Here is an 18586-nt window from a genome sequence, read left to right as displayed (position 1 = left end):
ATTGTCAGCAGTGGTAGTCCAGCGGGCAGTAGAGCTCAAGCATGGAGAAGGCAGGCTGATGTGTTTCATTGCCTGCTCTATGCTCGCCATCCCAGACGATGGCGAGGTCATCATCATCGATGTCAACCAGGAGTACTTCGATCTCAGCTCGATGTGCCTCGTCGTTTGTTGACCCCATCGACATCCTCATTTGAGCCAGCCGGGAGTCTATGAAAACGGAAAACCATGTCAATATGCTGATTGTTATGAGACGTAGAATGAAACCGCTGAGAATCTTAATTTGCACTGGATTTGATAGTTGGGGCCGGGGACGCTCTATAATTGATTTTACGACTAAGAGATACGAATGGAACTCAATCCATCATTGAGGAATGTATAAAAATGGACTTTTTCAATGCTATGGTATCGAGCCATTTTCAATCAGGCCAGTTGTGGCTTCAAAACAGACCGAACTCGTTAGGTCTATAGATAAACGGAAAACGGAATTCCAGCCCATGCTGGAATAGAAAACCGTGCACTTTGCGCGTCAGTTGTCCACAGGCCGCATCCACCGCCCACCGGGCGGCCCAAAATTCATCCCGATATGTCCTCCCAAGCCCCCAACGCGCAAGGCCAACTGCAACTATGGCCCTATATGGCACCGTCATGCTTTCTGCCGCCCTTGGCCCTTCGCCGCTCACCGTGCCACCGTGGTATGGCCTGTTTTTGCTTTTGCCATGGAAACCGGATGCTATCAACCAATTTGTCATGACAATCCACGGTATCCACCGTAAGCCTCATTTCTCAACCAACAGCAACCCAAGGTTGACAACTCGAGATACACGTGCAACATATACGGCACACGGCAGCGCTGCTGGTTCAAGTTCACTCAGGACACTGTAGGACGATGGCAGTAGATTGCGTTTGAAACACGCAGACTTGGGCGAAAAATGTTTCCGTGAATACTACTGGTACTGGGAGGCTGGGAGCATCGCTAACTGTACCAAACGTGCGCACCAACCAACCTAAAACCGATCGGACGACACGCGCGCACCACACAGTACCACCACGCCCATGTGCGGCGTTCAATGCGGTCCGGAAGGCGGAGGCCGACGAAGACCGAGACATCAGCGGCGGAGCGGCGTCGTCTTGTACGTGGCTGCATCTGCGTGTACGTGGCCGCGCGCACGCACGAGTCCCCAGCGCGTGATTGTTGGCGACCTCCGCTCCCGGTTCCCGGCCGCGCGAAGCGAACGCACGAGCCAAAGTAGTAGGAGTAAACTGGAGTAGTAGTAGCAGATGCCGCAAAACACGGTGGAAACCGTGGAATCACGCGGCAATCATCGCGAAAACTGTGGCAGTGACCACACCCCGCAATGATAACGTAACGCCGACCACCGCTCCGCGAGGTTAACGCCGGAAAATCACGCGCATCAATGGATGCGCGACTCGCCTCTTTTCCCCTGCAACCGGGGCTGCTCCGGCGGTTGGGAACGGCGAGTGATTCGATCGAGCTCCTTTCCGGCGATGATTAGATCGGCTTTATTTCCTGCATGGTTGTTGCATGGCCAGGAGGAGCCCACGATGTACAGGGCACCAACTCTGGGCCCACACCATTTTGTGTCCCGTGCCCTCCGGGAAGAGAGAGAGGACCAAAGGAGGAGAGGCATCCACACCACCGAGCTCGTCGGAAAGAGAGAAAGAGGACTGGACCGGCGCCGGCGATGGCAATGCAGCCACCTCGGAGGAAGACTGGGCCGGCACCGACGATGACGACGCAGCCACTGCGGATAAGGATCGGAAGGGGTGAAGAAGAGGGGAGGGGGAGAGGGGAGCTCGAGGTCGATCCGCGCCGTCGCTTGGGCCACACCGCTGCCACCGTCGTTGGGGGTGGAGGAGAGGGCGCCGCCGCTACTCCGCTCGACAGCCGCCGTAGCGAGGAGGAGGAGAGGAGTGGTGGTCGCCGCGGAGCTTGTCCGCGCGTTGGCCAGGAGGGGCGCCCGTCAAAGGAGGAGATAAGGGGCGTCGACCGGAGCTGGAAGAAGAGGGAAGCTGGGGAAGAAGGAGCGGCGGCGCGGTGGGGTGAGCGGCCGCCGGATCTGGCCGCCCCTCCACCGCTTCGACCGGCGCCGTCGCCGCCCCGCCACCGCTCCGCCCGGTGCCGTCGCCGCTCAAGCTGCCACCCGGCTCTCTACGGGTGGAAAAGGAAGAGAGGGGAGAGGGAAAAGTGGAAAAGTGGTATTGGTGAGACCCAAACTTTTTCGCTAGTTTTAGGTTATAAGATGTTTTAACTTTGGTTAAAGTTAAACTATTTTAAGTTTAACTAAGTTTACAGACAAACATAGTATATTTACATTACCAAATTAGTTTTATTAAATTAATAATTAAATATATTTTTATAATAAATTTATCTTGGATAAAAATATTATTTTTTTCTACTAATTTAATCAAACTTAAAGCAGTTTGATTTTAACCAAAAACATCTTATAACCTGAAACGAAGGAAGTACTTGTATTATGGTTTTGTAGAGTTTCCACTGTGGAACATGTGACTGGTGGCATGCGAGGAACAATGCCCTTATCAGTCAGCAGCCACCCCATTTATCTGCTCCTCGGCATCAGAAGCTTCATATACTTTGAGACGTTTTATGGCCTTATGGGAGTCAGTACTATGTTGTCCTTACGTCGTCGTCTCCGAAAGGCGTGAGCACAGTCATGCATCGCTCATCACAGTTACGGGAGTCACGCCTGTGCTCAACAAATGCATTTGCTCGCATTGCTCGCAAAAAAAGAGGTTTGCGAGAACATATTAGCTGGAAAGGACTCCGAACTGAACTTTCACGAGGTACAAACAGACTGGAAATCAATTCTCTCTCTCTCTCACACACACACGCACACCCCCATCAACATTCTGTAAAGAACAGTGCAACGGGGCACCGTTTCGTCGAAATTCATTCATCTGGATGGAGATCGTGGTTCGTGAATGCGGTGCTTAAGCTAGCGAAGCAAAGTTGCCACCATGTGACATGCCAAGTGCGCTCCGAACCTGTGCGTGCACGGAAGTTTTTTTTTTTTTAAACCAGCGTGCACGGAAGTTCAGTACAGCTTCGCAACAGACTGATGCTCTGACAGGCGAATTGGATGCAGGATATGGCAGTGACCAGGCAGCAGTTCAGCACCGCTGTGTGGCACTCCATGCAACTCTAGAGTCTAGAAGTAGTACAGTTTGTTACTGTCGATGATGGAGGGGAGTAATAAACAGTTCTGTTCAGGACGCCATACGCCCATACTTGAGGTGGTTTTTGGGAACTAGGGACTAAATTTAGTCCCTCGCACAAAAGTACAAGTCCTTATGGTAGGGACTAAAATTTTTGTGAGAGGAACTAAACTTTAGTCCCTCCTTTCCAAACACCATCTGAGTCATGTGCAGTGCAATTCACCAGCTGTGTAATCCCACCGTCCCATAAATACCAACTAGCACCGGATATGACACATCCTAGTACAACGAATCTAGATAGATGTATGTTCAGATTCGTTATATTAGAATATATCATATCTAGTCCTAGATTCACTTTTTTTTTGGACGGAGGGAGTATGGTACTATGGTTGAGGGTCTGTTTTGATTTCATCCTAAAATTTTACACCATATCACATCAAACGTTTGAACATCTGTATGAAGTATTAAATATAGACTAAAAAATAACTAATTGTACAGATTGTGACTATTTTGCGAGATGAACGTTTTAAGCCTAATTGCTCTATGATTTGACAATATTGTGCTACAGTAAACATGTACTAATGGCGGATTTATTAGGCTTAATAAATTCGTCTCGTGGTTTACTGACATATGTTGTAATTAGTTCTTTTATTAATGTCCGAACATCACATGCGACACCCTATATAATACCCGATGTAATACACTAAAACTTTACACCTGAATCTAAACACCCCATAATTACTACTCCTGCAGATTGTTTGGCATGTCCTTTGGGCTACGACCGGTACAGTTTCACTGACAAGCCTGAGCTCACCAGGAGCACAGTGATTCTGTGAAAATTCAGCGTAGGGCGGAATGGACATCGCATAGGAGTACAACGGCACGGAGCAGAAGCAGGCTCACGTTTGCTCAGCATTCGCCAGGCAAACCATGCAGAGTGCGCCGATCTGCTCAACATCATTCATGGCGCATTCCTTCCGAGCTCCGGCGACCTAGAACACGCACACATGCATGTGTATACTTACATAGTTACATGCAGTGATCCGGGACCATGAGTGATCATGTTAGCGTTATGGATCGCAAAACAGTTTCAGCTTTTCAGGCAAAGAAAAGTCGAGAGGTCAGCTTCGTGGTGATAGAACCCGTGCAGGGTCGATCCGACACATCGGTTCCGCCAAACCTTGAAGTACAGCAGGATACGATAGTGAGGCTGATGCACATTCAGATCCATTACAAGACTGCTCCATTCACAGGTGAGGAAAATTCTCTTCGGAAAGAGCAGAGAAACGGTTTTTTCGGCTCGTCATTTCAGCAGCTCCAAATCTTCAGAATGATGACTCGAAATCGCTGTCAAAGATCATTGTCATCCTATTTAAGAACGGGCACAGCTCGGCAGCTCGGAATTTAGTACAAGATGGACTGTTAGTAGATGGGAGCTAGTTTTACACCGAAAGCAACGCAACCTACAGCCGGGAAATAGTAGGAGTAAAGCTCACACCTTGTAGCATTGCCCCCACATGATGATCACCACAGATCGAACCAATAAAATGAACCAGTGCATCAGATTGGTTTATTGATTCGGCCATGCTCGGAATCAGTACGTTCACAAGATCACATAACGCGGTAGCACTGTACATATGATAGGAGCTCCTTTTCCATTTCAGCAGATCGCATCACTACGTGTCTGCACGATGTTGCTGCTGTATTACTCATGTCATGTCAGGTTGGTTTCAGTTCGGAATTATTGGGTTTGGTGGCGCCACAGCACAGCATCGATGGCACAGAAGGCGCTACCTAAGGTTTATTAATAGATCCTGCCGGCAGTATAACCCGATGACAAAGGAAGCACCAAATAGGCAAATGATCATCCTCGGCACCGAAAGCCTATCATCAACCGAGATCTTCGCGATCGGTAATGGTGATTGCTGCATAAACCGACGATCAAAAAGGGGAGAGAGCTGGAGTAGTGGCAAACAGTTTGTCAGCAGTGAAACTGCCAGAACACACAACTACTTAACCCCCCCCCCCCCCCCAATTTGATTCAAAGGATATTCATAGAAATTTTAGAGATAGCCCTTTGAATTAAGGAATGGATTCTATAGAATCCTATAAAATTTCTATGAATTGTCTTTTCCCATGCAAGTTTTGGAGAAAGTTTAACATGAGGTAGAACCTCATGGAAAGAATTCTTTGAATCTTTATCTCTCCTCGAATTTCTGTGTTTTTTCTGCGGCCCAATCAAACAGTCATTCCTATGTTTTTCCTGTGTTTTGCAATCCTCTGTTTTACACTTGCATTCCTGTTAGAATCCTATATTTTTCCTATTTCTCTGTTTTTTCATTCGTGTGATTCAAAGGAGCCCTAAACTTTCACGAGTACAGGTTGTGCAAGCTCCGGGCATCACTGCGAGTTCCTTGCTTTTGCGACAAAGTTAGGGACGTGCTCTTGGGTGACGGTGCTGAATCTTTCAATTCAGGCCACTAATTGAGCAGTAATTGGTACGTGCCGCCCCACTCAACTGAGACAGGCCGATATGGGGGCACCCTATACTCTCCTAGTCCTACCATGCGAGACCATCTAGGCGAAGCGCCGGTGTGTGGAGTAGGAAGACGGGCACACAACCAACACAAAGCGAGCGTGCTAATTGCCTAATTGTACGAAGGGCATTGAATGGTCGATGGGCCTCAAGCAACGAGCGGCTCAGGGTCGGCTTGTCGTTGTAGGTTTGTACCGTAGCATTGCAGCGCCGAAACGATTAGTAAAAGACGTGTGAACTGACAGTTTCAGAAAAACCTGAATCTTTTAAACTCATCGATCAGCAGAGGTTCTGACAACCAGGCATAGTTTAGCATTAACAGTAGTACTAACCATGAAATAAAGCGCTGCTGTACAGTTCGTCAAAAAGAGAGGAATTTCGGGTGTAAATTAAGTGCAGAAAACGCGCCATTTCAGAGATGGTCTCTGAACTTTTTTGGGGGCGAAGCGATCGAGTGTGAAGTGTGAACCGCGCGGGCACGCAGGCACATGCGGTGCATGCACGGTGGCGCGCGCGCGGGAAAGAGAAGGCCCGGGCCGCGCCGTTAAAGCGGTCGAAAGCCCACCACGATCCGCGCCCGGAAAATGGTGCGGTGCGCCCAGCCTTGTCGGCTGCCCCGCTCCACATAAAACCCGACCCATCCCGTGGCAGCGTCGTCTCCGAGACACTCGCAGGCAGCGGAGAGCCGAGCCAGTTCACTCTCTCACACTCCACACTCTGCCACTGCCACTCTCCAGCTGCAGCGCAGCAGTGCGTGTCTCCTCCCCCCGATGGCCTCGCGGATCTTGCTCCCCATCCTCCTCTTCCTCCTCTGCTCGCGTGGCGGCAGCGGGGCGCCGGCGGCGAGGCGGGGAATGCGCGTGCCGCCGTTGGGTGGGGACCCGGTCAAGTTCGACTTCTCCCCGTTCTTGATCGAGTACAAGAGCGGCAGGGTGAAGCGGCTCATGGGCACCGACGTGGTGGCGGCGTCGGCGGACGTGCTCACCGGCGTGTCGTCCAGGGACGTCGCCATTGATCCGGCCAACGATGTCCGCGCGCGGCTCTACCTCCCCAGCTTCCGCGCCACCGCCAAGGTCCCGGTTCTGCTTTACTTCCACGGCGGCGCGTTCGTCGTCGAGTCGGCGTTCACGCCCATCTACCACGCCTACCTCAACACGCTCGCGGCCAAGGCGGGCGTCCTGGCCGTGTCGGTGAACTACCGCCTCGCGCCGGAGCACCCGCTCCCGGCAGCGTACGACGACTCGTGGGCGGCGCTCAAGTGGGTGCTGGCGAACGCGGCGCCCGGGACGGACCAGTGGGTCTCCCAGTACGGCGACCTGTCCCGCCTCTTCCTCGCCGGTGACAGCGCCGGCGGAAACATCGCGCACAACCTCGCATTGCGCGCCGGCGAGGAGGGCCTCGACGGCGGGGCCAGGATCAAGGGCGTGGCGCTGCTCGACCCGTACTTCCAGGGTCGGAGTCCGATGGGCGCCGACGCCATGGACCCGGCCTACCTCCAGTCGGCGGCGCGCACCTGGAGCTTCATCTGCGCCGGCAAGTACCCGATCGACCACCCGTACGCGAACCCGCTCGCGCTCCCGGCGTCGTCGTGGCAGCGCCTCGGCTGCTCCCGCGTGCTGGTCACCGTGTCGGAGCAGGACCGCCTGAGCCCATGGCAGCGCGCCTACTACGCCACGCTCCGGAGCAGCGGCTGGCCGGGGCAGGCCGAGCTCTACGAGACCCCCGGCGAGGGCCACGTCTACTTCCTCACCAAGCTCAGCACGCCGCAGGCGCAAGCCGAGATGGCCACGCTCGTCGCCTTCATCAACCGCAACTAGCACGCACGCACGCACGCAGTAACTCGAATTCTACCGTACTATTACAGTGAGTAATTAGCCACTAGTGAGGATTGATGAGGTGATTACATTTTTCTTTTTTACCTTTCTTTGGAGTAGTACGGCGAGATTCCATCGTCCATCGCTACGGCCACGAGTACGTTAATTGGTTCCTCCGCCACAAACCGGCAGGACGGAGAGGGGCCGGGACCGTGCTCGATCCCATCCATCGCTCGCGTCTCGTTTCATTAACTGCAGCCTGCCTACTGTTACCGTGTTATTACAGCTACGGCCAGCGTTGTGCAACGGTGACGACGCATCCAGTGGTTGGCCGCTGCGTGCAGTTACTAGTAATAGTGAGTACTACCAGTATACACGTGTCATAGCCAGTGTCACTCTGTTTCTACTACCTACGGGGTCGCAATCTGTAATAATTTTTTTTTGTACTGCTAGTCTGCTACTACTACGGTGGTGATTAATCGAAGTGGAAAATTTTGTCAATTTCTCAAGGTGACAGCAACCGCAGCGCGCGTTCACGTGCTGAAGCGCCGGTCGTCGCGGCGGAGAATGTGTGTCGGTCTCGCGCGCGTCTCGCCTCCACCTTTCTTTTTTTTCCCGGTGTGTGTTTCCCGCATTCGTGGGCTCTGTTTCACCGATGCGCTCCGCCTCTCCTCGCGCCGGTGATAGTGGAGTTTGGCGTTGGATTAGTGTGTTTGGCCGTGGACGGTGCCCGCACTGCCGCGGCATATCAGTGTTTTTGGACCACCGACGAGGTGCATTGGGGGAGCTTTGGTTGCACAGGAAACGGCAAAACCCATCATGGCGTGTTTGTGCTCCAGGACAGCTTTTGATCGGAACGGAAGCACGCGCCTTTGCTAGCTATAGCTTAGCTTGTCAAACGCCCAAACTCGCGTCACATGGGATGTTCAATTAGCCGTGCACTTTGGTAGTGGAAATAGGATTAGTACTTTTCCGCTTTCAGGAATTATACCTCTCGAACAGCCAAGCAGCTGCCATTGCAAATTCGGCAAAATGGCCGTAGAAAAGATAAGCAGCTAGACACGTACGCCGGCCTGTAAACCATCTACGGGTAGCGAAGAACGGGTCCCTCTGTTCCTGTAGACTGGGCATGGACTTGTCTGCATCTGGTCCAAATCCACACAAAAGGCTGCGCGCCGTGCACTGTGCAGGGTGTGGCCCGCGCGCCGCGGCGTTTAGCGTCCTGTGATCTCGCGTTCTCGTAGCGATTCCATCAGCGGACGAGCGATCGCAGCAAAGCAACGTGCAGAAGCGGATGCCGCACGGCTTTTTTGCTTGCGGGGGGGAGCACGCTACACGCGGGCCAGCCGATGGCGCGGTCACATGGCGGTGCACGCCGCCCGCCGGGGGTAGGCCCCGTCCCGGCGCGCATGTGAGCGTTCTTTTCTTAGGTTTTTCTTGGCTTCCCTTTCCACGGATTAGCGGTTCTCTCGCGTGTAAGCTTGTTCGGCTCTTCACGTGCAGGGCACACCAACACCACCCGTTATGGAAGGAGGAGGAGAGGTGATATTGATGCTGGTTGTCGGTACTCGGTACTAGAGTTCGGCAATATGAATCTTTGTTTCTGAATAATCATTTTCACGATTCGATTGGTGTAGAGCTGCGCTCACTAGCTTGCCGACGAACAATCTAACCACACCGTTCAGTTCAAGCTTTGGTTTAGTTTGCATTGCAGGGGATTGTCTTTTCTGTTTGGATTTACTAGAATCTACAGACAACAGACAACGAACACTACCGCGTAGACCACCAAAAAACGCCTGATTGACTAACAGCGTGGAAAAAAAAAAGTAGCATGGCATTGCGTAAAGCAGACACTTTATCGACCGGATCAAGTGAACAGCAATCAATAAACAAGCTGAGGAAACTGGAAAGGCGTTACCTTTGCTGGATCTGGTAAACGCCACACCTCAGCAATTGGATTGAGATAACATGCAGTCCTAACTAGAACCGCAAGTTAGTAACGGCATCATATCATATCAATTTATTTTTCAGATGAAGGGTCTATATATCGAGAGCTACAATACCATTGTTGTATCAGCTATACCGTGTTTTTTTTTTCTGTTGAACAGTGCTCCAAGAATCCTTGAATGTAATATCAACAACCATAGTGTGACTATTTGAGTTGTAGTCACGCTAAAAACTGCATAGGGACCAAATCCCGAAATATCAGCCCCAGCAATGGCTTTGCTACTTCCGGCAGCATGAAGCTGAAGCAACATTGGTGGAGGGAAATGGCACAGTATCAAAAATTGATAGGTATCCACTCCCAGCGGCAACGGGTGACACCGGAGCGTGCCACCGCCCACCCCTGCACCAGAAAATAGATGGGTCTGGGAGAGATGACCAAGCAAGCTTCAGGTGAACGCTGGTGATAGTGATTCCATGTAGGCTCGAATAGTGAGCTGGAGGGGATAAATGAAGAGAAAGAACATAAGCCGATGACTATTTAGTCGCTGAGCTACACACGCGCTCCAAAAGACTGGGCCCGACGGTAGCGTGAGAGAGTAGCCAATCGATGCAGCCATGAACGGAAAAACGATGGCCGAGATGAAGTTGGCAAGGTGACAATCGGGCAGAGCGACGACTTCGAGGAAGTAGGAGCTCACCGTACTGTTCCCGTGTTCCGCCATTGTGCTCCTCCATAGTATTCAACGCAATAGAGCGCATCGCGTTTGATGGTGCTTGTGGTCGTCGCACTTGCAAGTCTGGGAAGCTTGGCTGGTTCCTGGAGGGCAAGGTTGGAGAGGCTCGTGCTGCTCTCCGGCACCGGGCGACACTTGGGCACGAGCTTGATAGCCCTGAGACGGGGTAGTGTATGCTTAGTGTTGTATCCTCTCCCTTGAACGCTAGGAGCCACCGTAGCTTCGTGTGAAACCATGTGTGGTTATAGTTCTTTTGTGATGGGAAATTGACAAGTACTGGAAGTGTAAGAAGTGTGTGCGTGGACTAACATTGGTCAGATTGCGACATCTGTGCCAAGACAACGGTTGTTTGGTTCATGTGTGTGCAGGTGATCGGGGTCGATCTTGGTCAACGGCGGATCGGGACTAGACTCAGGGAGGAGTTGAGGTCCAAAGCGATCAAGGATGCCGGGTGACAAGATTGGACATAAGGTTGCACACGGTGGACGAACACCGTGTGAGGAGGTCTTCGCAACGGACTTCGCAAGGTCAAGTGCAAGTGCCGGGTTCGCGAACAGAATGGAGAATGGAAGAGGAGCTTGTATACATGCACTGGCATGTGCATATGCAAGCATGGACAGTGGTGCTTCGGTTGTGCATGCGTGCACATGGCCGAATGCCATGCACGGGGGCAAGACATGCATGTGTGCATGAGGAGCTTGCTAGCCCATTGGTGCATGTGAGCTGTGATTGGTTGGCAGGGAGGCCAAGCCAATCCAGCCCTTCCTCGTGGCTCAAGATGATGGATGGATCAGCAGGCAGGGAGGCCAGGCCGAGCAGGCCCAAGACAAGACGACGGCCCACGGCATTGGCACCATGCGCGGGCAAGCGCGGGAGATCGCGCGAGGCACGCGCGCGCAGTGGACACGCGGCGGCAAGGAATTCGGCGCGTGCGGGCGTGGGGTCCACGCTGTTTCAAGTGGCTCGGAGGCGGGAGTTGTACTGGGACCCACGCGCGATTTCGCGAGCATGCGCGGGAGCAGCTCGGCGGGACGCGTGGAGGCTTTGGACTGGATGCGCGCAGGTGAGCGTGGGATCCACGCGGTGGAGCGCGCGCTCTCGCGTGCTGAGGCGTGACGTGGCGGCTCGTCACTGGTTTGGAGAGGGAGCCCGCGGATCAGTGCGGCGTGGAGAGTTTGGATCAACGACGTGGCAAGCATCCAGGAGGCTTCCTTCGGTTCTAAGGAAGAATGGGTGGACCAGATCCATTCTGAGTTAGGGTTTCGCCCTAGGGGTATTTGAGACAATGTCTTAGGGGTCTTAGCCTATAAATAGAGAGATGGATGCAAGGGTGGAGGTTGCTTCTTTGGCAATCCTTTTGAGATGCTCGGTGAGAGAGTTTCAGTTTGAGTTTGGAGTGTGTTTGCCCGAGAGGCTTTTGTATTAGGATTAGTTTGAGTGTGTTTGTCCGAGAGATTTTAAGTTTGTGTTAATGTTCCTCTGAAGGTGTATGTTTGCTCCTAGTTGAGCGGTTATTTTGCATCACCTATAAATGAAATGATTTGAAGGATTTCATTTTTGCCTTGTCCATTTAAATTCCGCAATTTAAATTCCGCTTGCAATTTGAACTTTGCGATGATGAGTTTTGCTCTCTCTTCCTCACCTCTCTTCTAGTTTCGGGAATTCATTTTCTCTTCCTCCTCTAGTTTCGGGAATTCCTTCTCTCTTCTTTTTCTCTCTTCTTTTCTAGATCCGGCTTCTCTAATAGCTGCGGTTCTAGTAAGGATTTTGAGAAATCCGGCTTGATGAGTATTTTCGGGGGCAAGATTTGAATTGCTATATTCACCCCCCTCTATAGCTGTTCTTGGTCTTTCAATTGGTATCAGAGCCCGGTTAAGTTCGTTGTAACCTAACCGTGGCAACGAACGCAGCTATGGAAGAAAAATACTCTGCGAAACCATTTGTTTTCGATGGACACAATTTTGTCATTTGGAAGGCACGAATGGAGGCCTACCTCCAGTCGCAAGGGCATAATGTGTGGAATAAGGTTAAATCACCTTACACTGTGCCCGATGATGCTGACATCACGCCTGCAAATATGGCTCAGGTTGATTTTAATTATCGTGCAAGAAATGCAATCATTGGTGGAATTTCTTCTGGTGAATTTAATCGTGTTCAACACCACAAGTCTGCTCATGACATGTGGACTGCTTTGTGCAATTTCCATGAGGGAAACAATGATATTCAATTGGTTCGTCAGAATCAATTTCATAAAGAATATCAAAGATTTGAGATGCACCCAGGAGAGTCCATTGATTCTTATTTCAAGCGTTTTGGAGAAATTGTTTCAAAGTTAAGATCTGTTGGAAAAGAGTTTTCTGATAATGATAATGCTCGTCATCTTTTGAATTGTCTTGATTATGGTGTTTGGGAAATGAAAGTTACTTCCATCACAGAGAGTGCTCCTCTGAGTGACCTTACCATGGACAAGCTTTACTCAAAGCTAAAAACCCATGAGATGGATGTTTTCCATCGGAAAGGCCTCAAACACTCCATGGCTTTGGTAGCTGATCCCTCTGGTAGTACTTCTTCTAATGACTCAGCTTTTGTGTGTGGTGGCTTCTCTCTTGCCGCTTTACACTCAGTCACTGAGGAGCAATTAGAGAAGATCCCTGAAGATGATCTTGCTCTTTTTGCTAGAAAATTCTCAAGAGCTTACAAAAATGTGAGAGATAAAAAGAGAGGAAAAACCAATGAACCATTTGTGTGTTTTGAGTGTGGAGAGCCTAACCACATAAGAGTGAATTGTCCCAAGTTAAAGAAGAAGAGTGACAAGACGACCAAGAAGCCCGAGGGACAAGGGCGAAAGGGGAAGAAGGATTTGATGAAGAAGGCGATTCACAAGGTCTTGGCGGCTCTTGAGGAGGTGCAGCTTAGCGACATCGACTCCGACGACGATGATCAAGAAAAGGGGGACAAGGACTTCTCCGGGATGTGCTGTCTCGCCAACAACGAGGACTTCATCAACCTGTGTCTCATGGCACTTGAGGATAAGGATGACTCATCGGAGCATCCTGAGGTATGTCTTGATGATATCCCTTCCTTGGATGGTTCTCTTTGTGATGATTTTTGCTCAGATAATGACTCTGTTGATGATGAACTAAGCAAAGAAAGAATGGCACACTTGATGATTGAAATTAGTGACAAGTATAGGTCTTCTAAGTATAAAATTGAGAAACTAAAATCTGAAAATGATGGAATGGCGCTAGAAATTGCTAGGCTTAGATCCATGATTCCTGAGGAGGATACCTGTTCTACTTGTGCTTCATATCTTTCTAAAATTAATCTCCTCAAGGATAAGTTGAAATCATGTGCTTTAGGAGCTGGGAATTCTTCTAGTGCTAGTGCTGCTTGCTCTACTTGCTATGAAATGAAAGTTGATATGGGTTTGCTTGAGATGGAATTGAAAGAACTAAAAGAAAAATTTGTTCATGATAGGATTGGTAGGTGTGAAAATTGTCCCATTCTCACTAGTGACAATAATGAATTAAGACAACAAGTTGCCATGCTTAGGACCAAGAATGATTTGTTAGAATCTTTTGCTACTAAGGAACCTATTCATTCTTCATGTGCTAATTGTGCTATCCTGGAAACTGAACTAAAAGATGCTAAAACTGTCATTGATTCTATCAAATCTATTGATTCTTGTTCATCATGCATTTCTCTGAAAGTTGATCTTGAGTCTGCTAAGAAAGAGAACTCATACCTACAACAATCTTTAGAGAGGTTTGCTCAAGGAAAGAAAAAGTTGAACATGATCCTAGACCAATCCAAAGTGTCCATAAACAATCAAGGTATAGGCTATGATTTTGCTGAGTCTTTGAGGATAGGTACCCATGAGATTTTAGGTGTCACAGATGGGATGATAGAACTAGCTCAAAAACCTATAACCTTCAAGTCTGCAGGTTTCATTGGAAACATTAGTTCTAGTACACCCAAAACCTCAGAACCAAAGATGGTACCTATGACTAGCAAGTCTAAGCCTGTAGAGTTACCTAGACCCAAAAATCCAAAACAAGTTGAGCACAAGCAAAACCAGAAACAAACCATGCCTGTAGAGAAAACCAAGTATGAGTGCACCTATTGTGGGAAAGCTGGTCATTTGGTAGGTTTCTGCTTTAGAAAGGCTAGAAAAGAGCGACAAGAACGTCTTAGGACTAGAAGAGCTACTAGAGTCCCTGAGAGGTTCGAGTGTGCGTGTCATTGTCGTTCAAGTGGTGTATCTCGCTTTCCTCGCCGAGATGTGCACCCTCGACGTGACCTAGCAAGGTTGGGGCAAAACAGACATGGTCATCTTGCATATAATTCTGCTCATAACACTAAAGATGCTTGTACTCCTCGCATGGTTCAGTACTGGATTCCTAAGTCATTTCTCACTAACCCCAGTACTGAATCATCGAGATCTGCTGTGTCTTTCTTGTAGGATTTTGGAGTGGGGAGAAGTAATTCTTGGCTTGTGGACTCCGGTTGCTCACGCCACATGACCGGTGAAGCCAAGTGGTTTACTTCTCTCACTCGTGCATCCGGTGATGAGACCATCACTTTTGGGGATGCGAGCAGTGGACGCGTGATGGCTAAAGGAACAATCAAGGTCAATGACAAATTCATGCTGAAAGATGTGGCACTAGTAAGTAAGCTTAAGTACAATTTGCTCTCTGTTTCACAACTCTGTGATGAAAATCTGGAAGTTCGTTTCAAAAAGGACAGGTCTCGAGTTCTTGATGCTTCTGAATCTCCTGTTTTTGACATTTCTCGAGTTGGTCGAGTTTTCTTTGCTAACTTCGACTCTTCTGCTCCCGGTCCTTCTCGTTGTCTCATTGCCTCAGAGAATAGGGATTTGTTTTTCTGGCATCGACGTCTTGGTCATATTGGCTTTGACCACTTGTCTCGCATTAGTGGTATGGATTTGATTCGGGGTTTGCCTAAGTTGAAAGCTCCGAAAGATCTTGTGTGTGCACCATGTCGTCATGGGAAAATGACATCTTCCTCCCACAAGCCTGTTACAATGGTTATGACAGATGGACCGGGACAACTGCTTCACATGGATACGGTTGGTCCTGCTCGGGTCCAGTCAGTTGGGGGGAAGTGGTATGTCTTGGTTGTTGTGGATGATTTCTCTCGCTACTCTTGGGTCTATTTTCTTGAATCAAAGGAGGAAACATTTGGCTTCTTCCAGTCTCTTGCTCGTAGTTTGGCTTTGGAGTTTCCTGGTGCTCTTCGAGCCATTCGCAGTGATAATGGCTCTGAATTCAAAAATTCTGCATTTGAATTTTTCTGTGATTCTTCTGGAGTCGAACAACAGTTTTCTTCGCCATATGTTCCACAACAGAATGGGGTGGTTGAGAGGAAGAACCGCACCCTTGTGGAGATGGCACGAACTATGCTTGATGAGTTTACGACTCCAAGAAAGTTCTGGACTGAAGCTATTTCTGCTGCTTGTTTTATCTCCAATCGTGTGTTTTTGAGAACTATCTTGCACAAGACGCCATATGAGCTCAGATTTGGTCGTCGACCAAAAGTTTCACATCTCAGGGTCTTCGGTTGCAAATGCTTTGTTCTTAAATCTGGAAATTTGGACAAGTTTGAATCTCGATCATTGGATGGCATTTTCCTTGGCTATGCTACTCATTCTCGGGCTTATCGAGTTTATGTTCTTTCAACTAACAAAATTGTGGAGACTTGTGAAGTCACTTTTGATGAGGCTAGCCCAGGAGCTAGACCAGAAATTTCAGGTGTTCTAGATGAAAGCATCTTTGTGGATGAGGATTCAGATGATGATGACGATGATTCCATTCCTCCACCTCTAGACAGTACACCACCAGTGCAAGAAACCGGTTCTCCTTCGACTACATCACCTTCAGGAGATGCACCAACTACATCATCTTCAGCAGCTGAGGAGATTGATGGTGGCACATCAGGACCGACAGCTCCCCGACACATCCAGAACCGACATCCGCCTGACTCGATGATCAGAGGCCTGGGTGAAAGGGTAACTAGAAATCGGTCTTATGATCTTGTCAATTCAGCGTTTGTTGCCTCTTTTGAGCCCAAAAATGTTTGTCATGCTTTATCTGATGAGAATTGGGTTAATGCCATGCATGAAGAGTTAGAAAATTTTGAAAGAAACAAAGTTTGGTCTTTGGTAGAACCACCCTTGGGTTTTAATGTGATTGGAACAAAATGGGTTTTCAAAAACAAACTAGGTGAAGATGGTTCAATTGTTCGAAACAAAGCCAGACTGGTTGCACAGGGTTTCACCCAAGTTGAGGGCTTGGATTTTGAAGAAACCTTTGCACCAGTTGCTAGATTAGAAGCTATTCGAATTCTTTTGGCTTTTGCTGCTTCAAAAGGTTTCAAGCTTTTTCAAATGGATGTGAAAAGTGCTTTTCTGAATGGAGTTATTGAGGAAGAGGTCTATGTCAAACAACCTCCTGGTTTTGAAAATCCAAAATTTCCAAATCATGTGTTCAAACTTGATAAAGCTCTTTATGGTTTAAAACAAGCTCCCAGAGCCTGGTATGAAAGATTGAAAACCTTTTTGCTTCAAAATGGTTTTGAAATGGGGGCAGTTGATAAAACTCTCTTTACTCTTCATAGTGGCATTGATTTTCTTCTTGTCCAGATATATGTTGATGACATCATATTTGGTGGCTCCTCTCATGCACTTGTTGCCCAGTTTTCTGATGTGATGAGCAGGGAATTCGAAATGAGCATGATGGGAGAGCTGACTTTCTTCCTTGGACTTCAAATTAAGCAAACCAAGGAAGGAATCTTTGTACATCAGACCAAGTACTCCAAAGAGCTCCTGAAGAAGTTCGACATGGCCGACTGCAAGCCAATCGCCACTCCCATGGCAACTACTTCATCGCTTGGTCCTGATGAGGACGGTGAAGAAGTTGACCAGCGCGAGTACAGAAGTATGATTGGCTCCCTCCTCTACTTGACTGCGTCAAGGCCGGACATCCACTTCTCCGTGTGCCTGTGCGCGAGGTTCCAGGCTTCTCCAAGAACATCACATCGCCAAGCAGTCAAGCGCATCTTTCGCTACATCAAGTCTACACTTGAGTACGGTATTTGGTACTCCTGCTCTTCTGCCCTTTCAGTTCGAGCTTTTTCAGATGCTGATTTTGCTGGGTGTAAGATTGATCGCAAAAGTACTTCTGGCACTTGTCATTTTCTTGGCACTTCTTTGGTCTCTTGGTCCTCTCGTAAGCAGTCTTCTGTTGCTTAATCAACAGCTGAGGCTGAGTACGTAGCTGCTGCTAGTGCATGTAGTCAAGTTCTTTGGATGATTTCAACTCTGAAAGATTATGGTCTGTTTTTCTCTGGTGTTCCTCTGCTTTGTGATAATACAAGTGCAATCAATATTGCAAAAAATCCAGTTCAACACTCCAGGACCAAGCACATTGAGATACGGTACCACTTTCTCCGAGACAATGTTGAGAAAGGTACCATTGTGCTAGAATTTGTTGAATCTGAAAAACAATTGGCAGACATTTTTACAAAACCACTTGATCGCTCTCGTTTTGAGTTCTTGCGGAGTGAGTTAGGGGTGATCCACCCCTATGGCTTGATTTGAGGGGGAGTTGTTTTTCTTTTGCATGCATTTGTAACATATTGCATCATGTTTACTTTATGCATTGTTTTATACACTCTTCAATTGAGCTTTGCTTGTTATCTCTTGGTCATCACTATGCTATGCATGTATCACTCTTATGCTAGTTTGATCTCTTGTCTAGCTTTCATTTGCTTAAGTAGCTTGTGTGATCATGTTATGCTGTTCAAGCTTGTTGAAACCTGCTTAAATTGACTATTCATTTGAACTTAATCAATGTGCAATGCTTGCTCTAGAAGTTTGTTTAAATTGAAGTATCCCTCTCATACTCATGCCATGTTTACATTCTTTTTGCAATAACTGTCAGTACATGCTTATGAATGCTCATGCTTATGCGTCCATACTTTGTATCAATCATGCTTTACAAGCTTTATCTCTGTTTTTGTCCGGGCTACTGAGTGCGTTTACGCATGAGTAGTGCCGAAGATAGCACTGAGACAGCCTGTAATGGGAACTCTAGCTGGAAAACTTGATTGAGGTCAGACGGCAGTGTTTGGCACAACCATCACTTGCTGACTGATAAGATCAGGTGGACCGTCGTGATTGTGCTATTGTCTTTAAAGAAATTAAAAAAAAATCTTAAATATAAAAGTCATGAGAAAAGATTAAAAGCTCATGTTCTATGCTTTGTTATCATGTTGATACTCTTTATGAACTGGGCATTAGCACATTAGCATGGGTTCATTGCTTTGATTATGTAAATCTT

General features: G+C 48.5%; 1 protein-coding gene across 1 annotated transcript; it reads left to right on the top strand.

Moving 5' to 3' along the window:
- The first annotated feature begins 6184 nt into the window (after positions 1-6184).
- On the top strand, positions 6185-8046 carry LOC4347289 (probable carboxylesterase 2). Its single transcript, XM_015755318.3, has one exon. The coding sequence runs from the start codon at positions 6502-6504 to the stop codon at positions 7546-7548; it is 1047 nt and encodes a 348-aa protein (XP_015610804.1). The 5' UTR covers positions 6185-6501; the 3' UTR covers positions 7549-8046.
- Positions 8047-18586: the final 10540 nt, after the last annotated feature.

This window comes from Oryza sativa, chromosome 9, assembly GCF_034140825.1.
Source record: "Oryza sativa Japonica Group chromosome 9, ASM3414082v1".
Taxonomy (NCBI): domain Eukaryota; kingdom Viridiplantae; phylum Streptophyta; class Magnoliopsida; order Poales; family Poaceae; genus Oryza; species Oryza sativa.
Note: the sequence above shows the minus strand (reverse complement) of the source record. Positions and strands in the feature narration are given on the sequence as shown.